Below are 15,213 nucleotides of genomic sequence, written 5' to 3'. Positions count from 1 at the left end.
GCTGGGCTGATGAATGGGAGTTTTTCTGCATAAAAGCAGGCCCTTTGGGACTGGAACTTCAGAAGTCGCCACAGGACCTAAGAATCCAAAGAGGGACGAAGCTGAGCCATCTGCAACGACAACACCACCTGTGAAGCCCTGCTGCAGCTACCTCACCACCTTCCCGACGGCAAGAGAAGATCTTCTGCTGGACGAGTCTTCTTCCTCTGAGCTGGTGGGACCAACCAGTTCACCCTTTTCGCCTTCCAAAGACGGCCCTTGGTCGAATCGCCCGTGCCAAGCACCCCGGTGGCCGGATAGCCAAGCTCACCACTTTTGACCGCAAATAAAAGGGCCGCAACTTTTAATTGGGATCTACGCGGCTGGTTTCATCCCTGTGTAGTGCAACGACTCATAGTTTCCTCCTCGATGAGAGCCTCTCTTCCCCTGGTCGGAACAATGAATTGCAACCACTGCCAGGAACAACTGCCCCCGCTGGAGCTTCCTCTCTCTTTAAGGTACTGTGTCCTGCCTGGCCTCCCTTTCACCAAAATTTTAGATCTCCTTGACAAGGGTCACGAGCTCACTCATCTTGAATTGAAGGAAATTAAGGCCATCTTGCACTATCTTTGCTCCAAAATGGATAAAATCGAAGGCTTTATCACTGCAGTTGACACCCTAAGATCCATTCAATCTGAAATTAGAGGGCAAGGCCACAACAATGTAGAGGCAGGGAGTCACGCAAACAGTTTGGAACAGTGCAATCAGGACACATTAATTGAACCTGTGAAATGTAAGTGCGAAAATGACTTGAAAGACATTAAGGCATCAGTCGATGCAATGAATCTCACAATTACATCTCACTTTACTAAAAGAGAACCTTCAATGCGGTTTCCCGATAGCCCATCTGCGCTCCTTGAAGCAATTGAATCACAAAACAAAATAGAGACAGAACGCTGTGTTTCTGAGGAACCTCTTACCTTTATGTCCCGACGAGTCAAAAAAAACCACTTGAGAGCTATTAAGAGATATGCTAAGCGTAGGAAGGAAGCACTACTACATAAGAATGACGGACGTGGAAAGGATACCTCTTTGGTTCCTAGTATAGAATTAATCGAGGAAGATCATATCGACGTAAGACAACTGTCCAAAGAAAGCCAAGATGCTCTCACCCCGGTTATTAATTCACCGGAGGAAGAAAGTCAAAATGGTATTATTACCAAGTCACTAATCTCTCCTCAGATTGCTAATCCTAAACCTGGCATCGTTAATTCAGTGAATAGCATAACGGAAGGAATTATGATTTCTAAACCTAAAGTATGTGAAATGTCTCTAAAGGTGTTAGATAATCAGGATAACGGATGTGTAACAACTTTAATTGAACCTGCTATCGGCTCTGTGGTAAAAAATAATCTAAGGGACTTTTTCCCGATTATAGGGAGATGTCGCACCATGAAAAACAACATTATTCAATCGCGCCCCCATGGTAATGACAATTCGATTCCATTTACTAGGAAAACTTATAGTGAGGTATGTTCGAGTGTTGTGACTAACAAACTCTCTGCAAACAATATCCCTGCACAGTCCAAAAATATACCCTTAGTCGCTACAAATGGCATTGGTAAAATAGGGAAGGTAGAGGTAGATGAAATAATTAACAAAGAAGTGGAGGGGAATATGTCCAAGTCGGTAATCGTAGCAAACGGCACGGGAAAAAGAACTACTTTGGTCGAGGCATCGGCCGTACTTCATAAAGAGAGTCCTAAGCTCAGCTGCTTCGATCAAACTGGATCAATCGATAATGCAAGGACTCTCTATCCTATATTTATACACGGCCCCGCGCAAAGTAGAACACTACCACAACATATGAATACCAATCCACTCTTGTATAAGACCGGCGAAGCCTCTGTAGCACTGAGTAAAACCTTCTTTATGGACAACCAGAACACAAACAATTATAATAAGATCCCATTAAAACAACCTAATAACTTACTAATCAATCCTGCTATCGAAACAGGAACTTCAGTTGCCTCAGCTCCAATTTCACACAGGTCCTTGCACTCAGATGAAAGGAAGGAATACATCATAGGATTTGAAGGTAATGCCGAGGACTTGGTAGATAAACGTATTAATCGCTCATTTATCTTCTCCCTTTTCTCAAAAATACCTCAATTGAGAATGGTTAAATCTAATGATATTACCAGAGTCTCCCTGGCCAGAATTAACAACTTCAGGGCCCTGTGTTATCTTGGTTCTGAAGCAGTAATGAAATTCATCTGGTCCAACAGAGAGGAAATAAAAAGAGAAGGTTTGGTTTTACTTTCCTTTGGATCCGAGGAAGATGCTGCCCTATTCCTAGATCCACCAAAAGAGACTGATGGAAATTGTATTGATATGACCATACCCACTGTTAAAACAAATACGGGTTCCGGACTTGACTTGGCTGAGATTCTGAAAGTTGTAGCTCAAACCAACGGCCTTCCTTGGCTGGAACCTATGCTCTCGGCCATATTGTCTTCTAATACTACTTCATTACCTATAAAACCAGTCACATAGCTATCTAATCACAAAGAACTTAAAATCATGTCCTGGAATTCGTGCGGCTTTGTGAATTTAATGAACTGGCATCTCAATCTCAATAGTGATGAACCTCCAACTATAATTATAATTCAAGAATCGATGAAAACAATACCACTACTTATTCCCGGTTATGTTACTTTTAACTCATTAGCTAAAAGACATCTCTCAGGCCGCCCATCTGGGGGCTTATCGATTGCAATAAACACTTCATTTAAAGTCCAACCTAATGAAGTGTGGAACTCTCCGAGTCTATTAGGGGTCCATCTTAATATACCCACAATCAGATACCCATCATTAATTATCATCTCACTATATTGGAACCCTGCCAATTTAACTATTGAAGAGATGCTTGATGATCTTGAAGCATGCTTGGAACTCTCCGCTAGTACATATCCGAAATGTGAGATTATTCTTGGTGGCGATTTTAACTGCGACTGTAGAAATATGAATGAAACTAGTACATCCAAACTCGCAACCTTAGCATACACTAGAGGAGCCAAGTTTAGAGAACTCTTAACCGATTGGGACATGGATCTCTTGGCGATACACGATATGAAATCTAAATTTACATGGGAAAGAGGAGTCAAGAAGTCAATGATAGATTTTATCTTTGTATCTCGCAATCTTATAGCCTACATGGCCCCATTAGTAATAGACCCTATATTGATCGGTGATCATGCACAACTTATAACATCATTGAAATTGAAATGTCAATTGTTAAGGGCAAATAAATCATTAACAGCAGTAGAAGTCGATCGCCCTCAGCATTCAATTAGGTGGAACAATGGTTTGTGCGATCAGATTGTTAAACACATATCACGAGAAACAACGCGAGTCGATCAATATGGTACCAACTTAAGAATTAAACTATCAGATAGGGATTACTCCGAAATAGTTGACACTGTCTTGCTTAAATTTTATAAAAACCCCAGTAGTGCGAAACACACACACATTTACGATCAGAAATGTAAACTGTTGAAAAGGGAAAAAAACAAAGCATTAAGACAATTAAAAAATAAAGTTTTAGGCACTGAAAGACTCAGAGAAAGGCGGAATCAAATCATCTCACAGTATAAACAAAATTTAAGATTCGCCCGGATCTCGAGACACAACGAAGATAACTGTACTTTAATTCGTGCCATTACGTCACACGACACTCGAGTCATATGGCGTACTTTAAAAACTGACCCAAAAAATGCCGTGTTACCAATGCCAAACTGTATTTCTGATCAGACATGGCAGAAGTACATAACTGCAAAATTTCAACTTCCTTATAAGTTCCAATTTCTTCCTGGTATAATGTTAGACTCTACCACAATCCCTCGTTTTAACTGGAGTATCAGAGACATAATTTGGGCAATTTCGAGGCTGTCGTATTCTAAGGCTGCAGGACCAGACGGGCTCCCCCCTTGTCTTTATAAAGCGGACCCTGCCATGTGGGCAGAAATTATAAATACCAAACTAGAAACCATCTTCAATTCTGGGGAAATCCCACCATCTTGGTTAACTGCAAACATAGTCCCGATATTTAAGAGGGGGGACCCTTCCTGTCCTGAAAATTACCGCCCAATTTCTCTAATCGACACCGAGGCTAAAATCTTTGCGATTCTACTTCTTCACGATTTGGAGAAGATTATTGAGTCCAAGGGTCTTTATTCTAAATTTCAAACGGGTTTTAGAAAGAATATGAGCACCACCTTAAATGCAACTATTCTTGCGCATGTCATTGCTGGGGCCAAGACCAAGAACTCCAAGCCGGTCTATATTGCAATGATTGACATGAGTGCTGCCTTTGATAATGTCGTCCGCAACTTACTGTGGATGAAAATGTTGTCTTTCGGAATTCCAAAAGATTTAATGTATTGGATCATGAAATTGCATATTAACACATCTTATAGAATAAAAATATCACAGGACGGGGGCACCACAGCTCCAATAGGAACAGCACTGGGCCTGAAACAGGGTTGCAATCTTGCACCAACCCCGTTTAATCTATATATGGCGGATCTGGATAAAACCTGGGAAAAGATGAACCTGTTCTCTGTGAAGGTCGGGAGGATATCCTTACAATGGATCGCCTTTGCAGATGATATTATTCTGTTTGATCCCACTCCTGCAGGCTTACAAACTAAATTAACACTCTTTGAGGAATTTGCAAAGGACCACAATTTGACTCCCAACCCGGCAAAGACTGCCATTATGAAATTTGGAGTGGTGCAGAAAAAGGGCAGTTTTAGATGGCATATTATGGATACGCAGATATCTTGCATTAACAACGCCATTTATTTGGGATATTATCTCTCTGATCAGAATTCTATCAAAGTATGGACAGACTTAATTAAATCCAAAACCAGGACACTCCTTTCGCAAATGAAAAGGATCTATACCCGGTTTTGCAAATTTTCACTAACTCCGTTAATTGAATTTATGTCCCTGAAGACTGAGAGTATTATTCTTTATGCCCTAGATATATGTTTGTGTGATATGTCTAACATGTTGGATTGTGTACAAGGCTCACTTTTAAAAGCAGCAATGTTTTTGCCTATGTCCATTCCAAATGCCATCATACGCCATGAATTGGGATTAGTGGCACTTTCGACTAGATGGAAATGGAGACAGTTATCCCATTTTGCAAAAATGAACTATCCACCGAATAACTCGCTATATGCGGATTTGCATAAGATGCTAGGTACCCGCTGTCCTCCTTCCTTTTATAATTATCAATTGAAAATGCAACAACTTTTAAGTGAAGTGAATATTACAGTGAATGATATCCATTTTCGCCCGTGCTATGCAAAAAAAAAACTTTTTGATTTAGACTGGTGCGTAACTATTGATCGGATTATGACTTATAAATCTTATGAAGATTATGGCGCCTTTGTTAAACAGCGCATCCCTCGCTATGCACATATCACTTTATTTCCCTGTGAAACTACCAGGAAGGCTTATATTCGATTTAGATTTAATCTATTCCATACTAGAGACAGAATAAAAAATTGGCGAACAAATACCACCACATTTGCTGTGGGATGTCGATTTGATGAGTGTAATGAACCACATGAAACAATGAAGCATCTCATTCTCTACTGTCCTCATTTTAACAAATTACGAACAGCAAGATTTATGCAATTTGTTGATATAGGGTTTGAAGATTGTCTTGAGTTTTTATGGTCTCGTATGATGCAAGGAACTCACAACCGCTTAATCTATGAATTAGTAAGCTTTTGTAAGCATATAGAAAAAGAACTTATTCTGACTGGAGAATGAATTGCTGAGCTGATAAACTGATTGGTATATCTTTTTTTTTCACTTGTATTTTAAACTGTATTTTAAAGCATTTTAAAGTATTATGTGATAATGTAAAATAATGTAAAAATCAAATGTCTAAATTTTCTTCTCTTTATACATGGATTTTAACTTGTTCTTTTGCAAAGGTTCTACTTGAAATTATTCTTGTAATTGAACTAAAGGCAAATAAAAAAAAAAAAAAATAAGGTACTGTGTCCTGCCTGGCCTCCCTTTCTACAGATTGCTAAAGGTGACCCTTAAATCCTTGGCTGCTATACTGGGTTGGCTCCAGACCTCTAACCATATCTTTTGAATCACCCCAACCTCTTTTGAACACTCTGCAAAGACTTTCAGTGCACTTTAAACTGTGTGATCCTGGGCATATTTCGCTTTGCTCCATTTAAAGTGGGCCTGACCTATGAACTTTGGCTCTACAGTATAACCTGCCTTTCGCCCCTTGCTCTGAACTCGTAAAAGTGTTAGGAACTGTTTTATTTTATGCTCTGCCTTTTCTCTCCCTTTTTAACCGAAACTATTGGAGTGCCATCTAGGTTAAGCGCTCACTTCTGTCTTAACAAATAGTTGTGCTTTAACCCTGACTTGTCTGATAGTTATCAAGGGAGGTGTATATACTTACCTGACTGTGTTTTAGATTACTTTTCATTGAGAGTGCTAGTGTATTACCTAAAGTGTGTTTTAAATAAATAACTATATACTTTTTATACAAAGCTCTGGTCAGTGTTTGCTTGTTCTACTGTGTTTTTAGCCTGATTGCGTTTACTCTACATACTGCCTTACTCTTCTTGAGAGAAGTCCGACTGCTCAGCCACAGCTACCAGGTAAATCTGGGTGGTGCAGACTGCTACCAATTGGGTTTACTGCTGGTCCTGTAGTCTTAATCTTTTTGCAGTGGTCCCCAAGGGAACTGCACAGGATTCTTCCTAACACCAGCCTAGTGGATTACCTTTTTTTAGGGGTTGATTATTGGTGTTGTGTAATAGCGTTGAGGTACTCCATTCTTTCTGACGGGTACTTTCATCGGGAATGGGGATAAATGCTGCCTGTGCTTCACATTGTTAGAAAGATGGCCACCACGCACTAATGTGTTTGGGCTCTTCAGTTTTGAATACTGCATATTCCATGTGCTATGCAATGTACTTTCGCTTCATGGCCTTGGCCTGCATGTAGCTAAAATGTCTATCCTAGTTGTAATCTGAGGTCACTAGAGCGCAGTGAGAACCTGGCCTGGTAAGAAGTTGTCTAGTAGGTGATATTTATGAGCAAATATATTCTTTTCTTGCTCCCTGGTGCAGCATGAAAAGATAGATTAATGTCACAACCACCAGCGGCTGATATTCAAGCTGTGGAAAAGAGGATAATGCTGACTTGAAGCTACCCATAGAAGATTGAGGCGGGTCATGCGAGCAAATGTCAGACTCTCACCCTACTTTCAGTGTCAGTCGACATCGGACTTTGCAGTAGAACTGGATGAGATATAGTGCCAAGTGCAATCGGAAGAAGAAACCCGAATGGAGGCCTGGCCTTCCTCTGCAGAAGGCTACGCTCCCTAATGCCCGCAAGCGATGTGTTGAACAGGACTGACACCAGCTTGGAGTAAATATGGGATCCACGTAGGCTTGGGAACTGTGGCCCAGTGCATTCTTTACTTGCTGTCTGTGTTCCTGCTGGATGCAAAATAGGTCAATAACCCTCCTGAAGCAGGGTGTGCATGGTGTAGCATAGAGTATGGCAAGAATACCCAGCGCGCGCGCTGGCCTTCTGAACCACATATACCAAGTGTTCCATCCTGCCCATTATGTTGTGTGATATGGGGCAGACGCTGTAAGCAGATCTGATTTGTTTCCCCAGAAATAATCTGTGCTCTGTAAGGGCAGTTTCAATTAAAACCCTGACCCCCACACTTGATATTTTTTTGCAACTATTTATGGTAAATCCCCCAAAACACCAATGAAAGAAATCTGCTGGTTCATAAGGAAGGCTCCGCACATTTTCAGCTCCTCTGACCTGGAAGCAGTGGCCATCAGCACACTTGGAGAACCCTACTGCTTTCAGTGCTAACATGCAGGGCCAGGTAAACGGGGAAGGGTAGTGGCAGTGAGGCCAGCGGCAGTGAGAGCGCTCCTGTCAAGCCGCCTCCTCCTTGCTTGTTGGTCACTATAGACAGATCGCTTGGAAACTTGTTTTACATTTTTCTCCTTTTTCCACAGAACATGTCCCAGCCGGAAGTGAAGGACCCCTGGAACTTGTCCAACGATGAATTTTACTATCCTAAGCAGCAGGGCCTGCGCGGGACATTTGGAGGAAACATCATTCAGGTGCAGTGAGATGTGGGAACTTTCCCTGGGGCTGTGTATGCCTGTGCCTCTGTCTCTTATCTAGAACTGTCTGTATCTGTCTGTGGGCAGTGGGTTTGGGGGAAACCTTTAGCGTTTCTCTGGTCCTACCAGCAAGGGTTAGTTTGATTACATAGGGTTTTCAACAACTTGATAGCATGTTCATCTCATGAACTTATTTTACTCATGGGCTTGGACGGTCAACATATATGTGCAGGTTCATGTGAGAAGGAAGCGTTGGAATCACTTGTGCTTATGTGTGACACAAGTCCTTCTGTCTGCGTGCACAGGAGGAAACACAGCAGACCATTGTGTCTAAAAGCCCTATAATATCCTCAGAAGATTCAGGTGACCTCATTAGAATGCTGAGATGTCATTTATTGGCCATAATACATCACATATTGTGTTTTTTTTTTGTGTTGAGTGGTTTACCTTGGCTTGAATAAAGAAAGGTTATTTCAGCAAATTGTCTATTTAAAGCATTGGTGCGCATGTCCTAATCTGTAACTTTGAGCGACCCCATGACATTTCCGATTTCCTCCTAATGTTTCATTTACTTCCTGTGTTTGGAAGAATTTCCTTTTTGGGTGTACTTCTTCGCACTCGTAAGTCCCCCAACACTTTTGCTGGACGCTTGGATTTGTATCAGTTCTCCTGATTTAGTGAGAACTTTCTTCCACACTCCCCTAGTCTTTTACTCTACCTTTATTTTAACTCTTTTTGTTGTATCTTTTTGGAGTCATGCTGGCCTCCAACTTTTAAGGCATCTGCAATGTATTGTTGCTGCACACTGCACTTTCTGTGCAGTGTTGCTGGGAGCTCCTGGAGCTGACCTTTTCATTTTCCTGTGCTAACCTAAGGTTACCCGGATAGGGGGATACTTTTGATCCTACATATACTTTTCTTTTGTGAGATCAGCACACACCACTTTATGTGGAGTGCCGAGGGGACACATTGGATCCCTCTTCTCACTTCTCCTGTAACTTTCTAGTTACACTGACAAGTCTGATTGGCTGGTGGCAGTGGATGATTTTCTACTGATTTTGTGAAATTTACATCACGGGCTGTATTCACAGCTGTGGTAAGGGACACATGGGGCAGCCTTGTTCCAAAATGGTGCCCGTCTTCTTTTTTTCACCAACTAACAATGACTTGTCCTTTATTGAGCCTTCTTCTGCCGACATGAGTGGGGGGGGGGCGCTCATTCCTTTGTCTTCAACGGGCACCCATTGGGAAGCCTGCCCAACGGCCACCTGTGTGTCTGGGAGGACACGAAACTGGGAAGTCAACGAAAGTGCTCTGGTCTTTGTCCTCTATTGTATCTGCTTGGATCCAGTTCTGACTGGGTGCTTGGCTGTCCCCTTGGGACAGCCACCACCCAAAGTTTGAATGTAGCATGCATGCTGATTGGCTGTGTTCCTGCATAACTGCAGAGGGTCTTGATGCTGAAGCCAGAGTTGACCACTGGATGATCCATTCCGAAGAAGAAATAAGAGGACATCTGCAGCTACTTCCAGCGACCGCCAAAGCCAACTGAGTGACAGATGTAGCTCCAGCCCTCTCTTCCGTGTGACAGGGAAGATCCAGTCAGGACTTGCTCTCTTGGACTGGTCGGCTTAACCAGTCTCGAGGCCAGCTGCAGTTTGAGCCATCCACGACGAGCTGCGACCTTCCAGGCCTACAATATCCGAATGCCCTGGGACTACTGGCACTGCTGCAGTTCATCGTCTCGTCAAGCTCGGTTACGGCTGTAAACTTGTAGGCATCTCTCTGGGCCTACGGAGACTCCAGCCCAATCGTAGACTCCCCTGCATCCCCCTGCAGCTGAGTAGTGGACCTGGAAAAGGAAGAGAGTCTGCCGGGTGACAACCGTTGCTGCCACAGCCTTTGTTGAGCCTCCACTGCCTGCTCCTGCCAAAAGTTCCTCTTCCAGCCACCAAGACCAGGGACCTGAACCGGAGCTGCTGTCCTATGTTGGGGACATGCTAGTGACATTGTCCTTCTTCATCATAGAAAGTATTGTCTCACTCCTGGCTACTAACCTGGGAAGTTGTTGTGTTGCTGTTCACTCCTCCTGAGCGTGTACAGTCAAGTTGGGGTGGATGGCCCAACCGTGTTCTCCCGTTCCTTAGGACATCCGTCCTTTAGGCTGAAATTCTTAAGGTGGCTTACCCAGTCCCCCTGAACCCTTTGAATCCAATGATGATACTTATTTGCTATGAAAAACATCTGTGCATTTGACAACTTTGACGACATCCGTCTTCCTTTGTTCTGCTGCCCATGGGTCACTGCCCGTCACCCCCCACCCCCCAATTGCCTCCATCTAACTTTTGAGACACTAATTCACCAGATAGGGTGGGAGTTCTAATGTTTAGGTCTACACAAAGTTATCTAACTTAACCAGTATTGCTGTTTAGTAAATGTTGGTTGATTATTTGCTAACCTAAAGCTGCTCTTGATACTTACCTTTTCCTCATCTAAAGGTCTACTATTGAACTGACTAATGCTGCAGCAAATGCCTTACTGTATATATGTGTGCAACTTTCCTTACTATCCTTAATTGCATTTTGAGGTTAACATTGCCTTGGTGTGTATATAATCAATAATGAATATCCTGTTAGGATAATTATCCTTCCAGTTATAGCTGCTTTGGAAAACAGCGGGCACTGTGTGCCTTCTTGTTGAGTCGATATCTCTCGAGGGCCTCAGCTCGAATGTCCACATCACTGTTGGCTTCAGTTCTGTTTTTCGAGCTAACGATTCGAAGAATTAAGTCGCCCTTTGTCATGTGTCTATCCCCATAGCGCCTGTGGCCTCGGGTGCGTGTGGGCAGCCATTAGGATGTTCCTCTGTGTTCGTTTTCCACATAGCCACAGCAGTCTAGTTGTTGTTGCAATGGCCATTGCTGGAGGTACTTAGTCACACCCCTCCAGCAGTCAGCGCGTTGCAACCTTTGAGGTTTTCTTCCTCAGCTTTTGTTCCGCTACGCTAGTGTTTCTTTCGTTCCTTGTTGGAACCTTGCAGCCTGAATTTCTTTGCTGCCTCTGCGCGGCTTCCGGCTCTCACGCCCGGTCGCTCTCTGGCTCTCTCCCGCCCGGGTCCTCTTTCTCTCGCTCTTTCACTATCTTACTCCGCGCCGCGGTGCTTCAGCTGCTGTTCTACCCGCGGTGCTGTTTATTTCCATTACGACACCTCACTTCAGTGCTTTCTTTCTCTTCATCTGTGTTCCTGTTCTTTTGTCCCATTTGCTATCCTGATATCAGTATCACTGCTCCACTTCCTCCTGTCTTGGGACTTAGCGTTTGGATTCCGGTGGAATCTCTATTACTGGTTTATATTTTACCATCTTGGGAGTGCAGTTGGAGCCTACTTTCCATTGGATTACTACTGACGGTGGTGGCGTCTGAAGTCATCATCTACTCTAAAGCCTTTGAGGTTTTTTCTGCCGTAGTGTGGCTTTTTCCCTATACGCCGATCCCGGAAGAGGAGTCACAGGTCTGCACTTGGATAGGCATTCACTGTGGCTTCCTCCCGGGGTAGGCTCCTTCGTCAGAAAAAAAAGAAAGACTACCAGTCCCGGCGTCCACTGTCCAAGAGCAGCCCGGAAACCAGTCTCTTAGGTGAGGAGGAGAGTGGACAGTCCGGGGAGGACCAGGCCAAGGAATTGGACACCCTTTGGTTCTTCTGTGAACTTTGATAGATATTTTCGATATATACAAAAATGTCTTCCCCCGCCAGCTTCATCAATGCCTAAGACTGGCTTCAAGAATTGCCAGGACTGTGAATCGAAGATGTCGATCACCAACCCCTACCGCATATGTCTGTGATGCGTTGGTACCGGTCACCATACCTCCGACTGTAACTCCTGTCAGACGATGACCGAAAAGGCTCAAAGGGAGCGTAAAGGTAAATTGGTGGTAGGGAGGTTTCCTTCGAAGAGTTCAAGGAGAAAGACCGATGAGTCGAAGGATACCCCTCGACGTAAAAAATCAAAATGGTCTTGATCGAGAAGTCGATCATGCCATACTCCTACGTACTGTCCCCTTTCCGCCATACTGAATGGGTGTCCCTCGCTATGGACAGTAGACGGAAACTTCTCCACCAGAAAAAATCGTATTCCTCTTTAAATTTACAGACGACCGGGGGTGCAGCCCTCGCAGCATGTGCTCCCCTGACTCTGCCCACCAGCGCCACTCCCCAGTCCTCTTTTCCGTATCAACGGGAACGGACCGGTTTCACCAGCGCTCCTGGGTTTGGCTTCGGCCTTGTAATTCCACACGCTCTTTCCAGGATATTGTCTTTTTATGTCTTCTAATCCTACTCAGTTACTCGGTCCTCTGGTGCCACGCTCCTCCCCGTGCATGTCGACGTCCTTGGGCTTCAGCAAGTGTCCAGCCTGCAAGGGGCTCTTCCCCACGTCCGACTCCCACGCTCCTTGCCTCCGCTGCCTTGACCCCGACCACAACTGGGAAGGTTGTACCGCGTGCAACAGGCTAACACTGCATGCTCTGAAGAACAGGTTAGCTCGTTGGAGGGAGCTCTTCGAAAAGTCGCCTCCAGAGGACTTGAAGAACTTTGTCACACACAAGTCAAGGCCCAAGGTTTTTCCATCGCACCCCGCTAGGGCGACTCCTTTCCTAGGAAACGTCCGAGTGGGAGGGACCGTTCAGGTTCTCAGGCCAGCACAGGTACTGAGGCTCATTCAGCTACCAGCCGCCAGGCCGGTGGGGGGGTCACTGGATCCTTCTGGATACAGTGTTGAGGGACCGCAAGGTTCTGTTACTGGGTGTCTACCCGAGGGGCTACGTCCTACTACCAGCCAAATGTCTGAGGGGGTGCCTACACGCAGCACTGCTGGCGACTGCCGAGGGCGCCAAGCTTACCAGGCCTCGAACTGAGGTGCAGGGTAGGCCTCAAGCTCCACCGCCAAGAGTTCAGGAGGGGCTGGTCCCAGTGAGCCAGGCACCACGGCACAGACTTGTGGCATGCAGCTTGACGAAATGGCTGCCGCGACAGACAAGATGGCCGCTCGTCCAACACCATCCCCGTTCAGGGAGCAGGTAGGAGATCGAGTGTCCAGGTGGGACTGGTCTTCACCAGGTACGTGGCCTATGGCGAATCCTTCAGCGTCGCAGGGCAGATGTCCCATGCAAGCAGCAAGGCAGAGTACACACAGGCCCCAGCAGCCGCCTGATACTCCGTCAATACAACCTGCCACCCCACCAGCCTGTGAGGACAGGCTTTTCAAGAAATTCCTCACGCTGATGAGGTCCCCTCAGATGGGCTCCATCCTTTGGGATGGGTTCAGGGACATGCTGCCACCAGTCCCACCACCAGTGCCCATAGTCATTCCTCCTATGGCTGTGGTCCCCCAGGCCCCAGCGCCGCCCCAGCTGCCCACGCCGGGTCATTCGATTCCGGCTCCCCTGCCTCCTACAGTTCAGGCGGTTCCACACCAGTCTCCGCAGCAGCCTCCGGCTCCGATCTACACATCTCAGCCTTCGGCTTCCAGCACTCCTCCCCCGGCACCAGACCAGCCTGACACCCTGCTGGACACCGATGAGGAGGACCCTGACACACCATCTTCAGCCAAGGCCTTCCATGAACGACTTGCAGGTTTGGTGGAATACTTTGGGCTTTCCACACCCTGAGGTGGAACAACCTGAGGCACGCGTCCTGTCCGAGGTGCTCACTCTCCGCCCGCGGCTAAAACGGGGATCCCGATGCAGAAGGACGTTGTCGCCTTGGTCGATTAAGGGATGGCTGTAACCCCATTCAGCAATGCCGACCAACAGGCGCCTTGATGCCAAGCACAGGCAATTGAAGGGGGATACACTCTTGTTATCGGCACACCCTCTTCCACACTCCTCTGTGATTGCTGCAGCCTCTATCTACTCGAAGCCGCAGTCTTCCTCGGCCGCCTCGTCCTCGGCTCTGCTAGGCAAGGAGGAGAAGATCTTGGAGGCGTATGGAAAGAAGCTCTATTCCAACGCCTCGCTGCACCTTCGTCAGTCTAACACGGATGCCATGCTTGCCGCCGTTAACCGGAGACTTTGGCGGGAAATAGCCGACTTCCTTACGGAACTTCCCGTACACAGTCAGACACGCTTCAAGGCGGGGCTGGCTAAAGCAAAGCAGTGGCTCAATACATCATGGAGTCCACTGTGGCACATATTGGAGGATTTAGCTGTCCTCCCATGTACTGAGACACTGTCTAACCTTTTTCTTTCCTTTTTGCAACCCATCTACAAAATATACTAGTGAGAGATATAAATGCCATTACTGTCCTTGTGATTGAAGTCGCCTCAGGATGTAGGAATTGGGTATGAAGCATATCCAAAGATTATCCACTAACTTGTTTTGAAAAGTAATTTTAAAGTATATTTACATTGTTAAAATAAATTGCCTTTTTAAAGAAAGCTTACTTAAAAATTGATGTTAATTAAATAAATAGCTATTTATGACTGAAACCTTGCGTGTAAGAGTTACTTGGTTACATGTATTGACAGATTTCGTTTGTATAGCTCTACAGCTCACATTAACCCCTCTTGAGGTAGGCCTGGCTGCTCAGTCACTCTACCAACTTGTGTAGTACAGACCTATACCAAAAGGTGGGTTACCTAATACCAAGCAGATACGTTTTGTGTAGTCTCACACAGTGTGACTGCACCAATTCTTATCTAAGAAGGTGATCGATTTTAGGTTGGAGCAGGCCTACTCCTTCTCAGGATGGCCTGACACATATTTTGGGTCAGGGTCCCCAAAAAGATCAAATTCTGCCATTTCCCAATGCACTACTGTTAGGCATGATTGTGGGCAGTACCCTTTGGGAGACGACACAAACCTTGTCCTCCTGGCAATAGGTAGCCCAACCTTTGGTATAAGTCAGGGAACTTCACAGGCATAAGCTCAAGATCTTGCTCGAAACGACGACGGGTGCAGCGAGGTAGCCCAAAAGGGTCTGGACAGTCCATCAGGTGGTCCAGGGACACTTCGAAGGCTTACAAGGCAT

The 15,213-nt window shown here is 45.4% G+C and overlaps 1 protein-coding gene across 5 annotated transcripts in view; it reads left to right on the top strand.

Annotated features, from left to right (window-relative positions):
• The window catches only part of TAF1 (TATA-box binding protein associated factor 1), a 1,380,965-nt gene that overhangs the window by 443,491 nt on the left and 922,261 nt on the right, over positions 1–15,213 (top strand). For all 5 annotated transcript variants that reach the window (XM_069612352.1, XM_069612355.1, XM_069612353.1 and 2 more), the window contains exon 12: positions 8,076–8,183. In XM_069612352.1, the coding sequence (XP_069468453.1) occupies positions 8,076–8,183 (108 nt within the window). The remainder of the gene's footprint in view (positions 1–8,075; positions 8,184–15,213) is intronic.

This window comes from Ambystoma mexicanum, chromosome 5p, assembly GCF_040938575.1.
Source record: "Ambystoma mexicanum isolate Mex_15411 chromosome 5p, UKY_AmexF1_1, whole genome shotgun sequence".
In the NCBI taxonomy this organism is placed as follows: Eukaryota; Metazoa; Chordata; class Amphibia; order Caudata; family Ambystomatidae; genus Ambystoma; species Ambystoma mexicanum.
The sequence above is the reverse complement of the archived record's forward strand: the minus strand, read 5'-3'. Positions and strand labels throughout refer to the sequence as shown.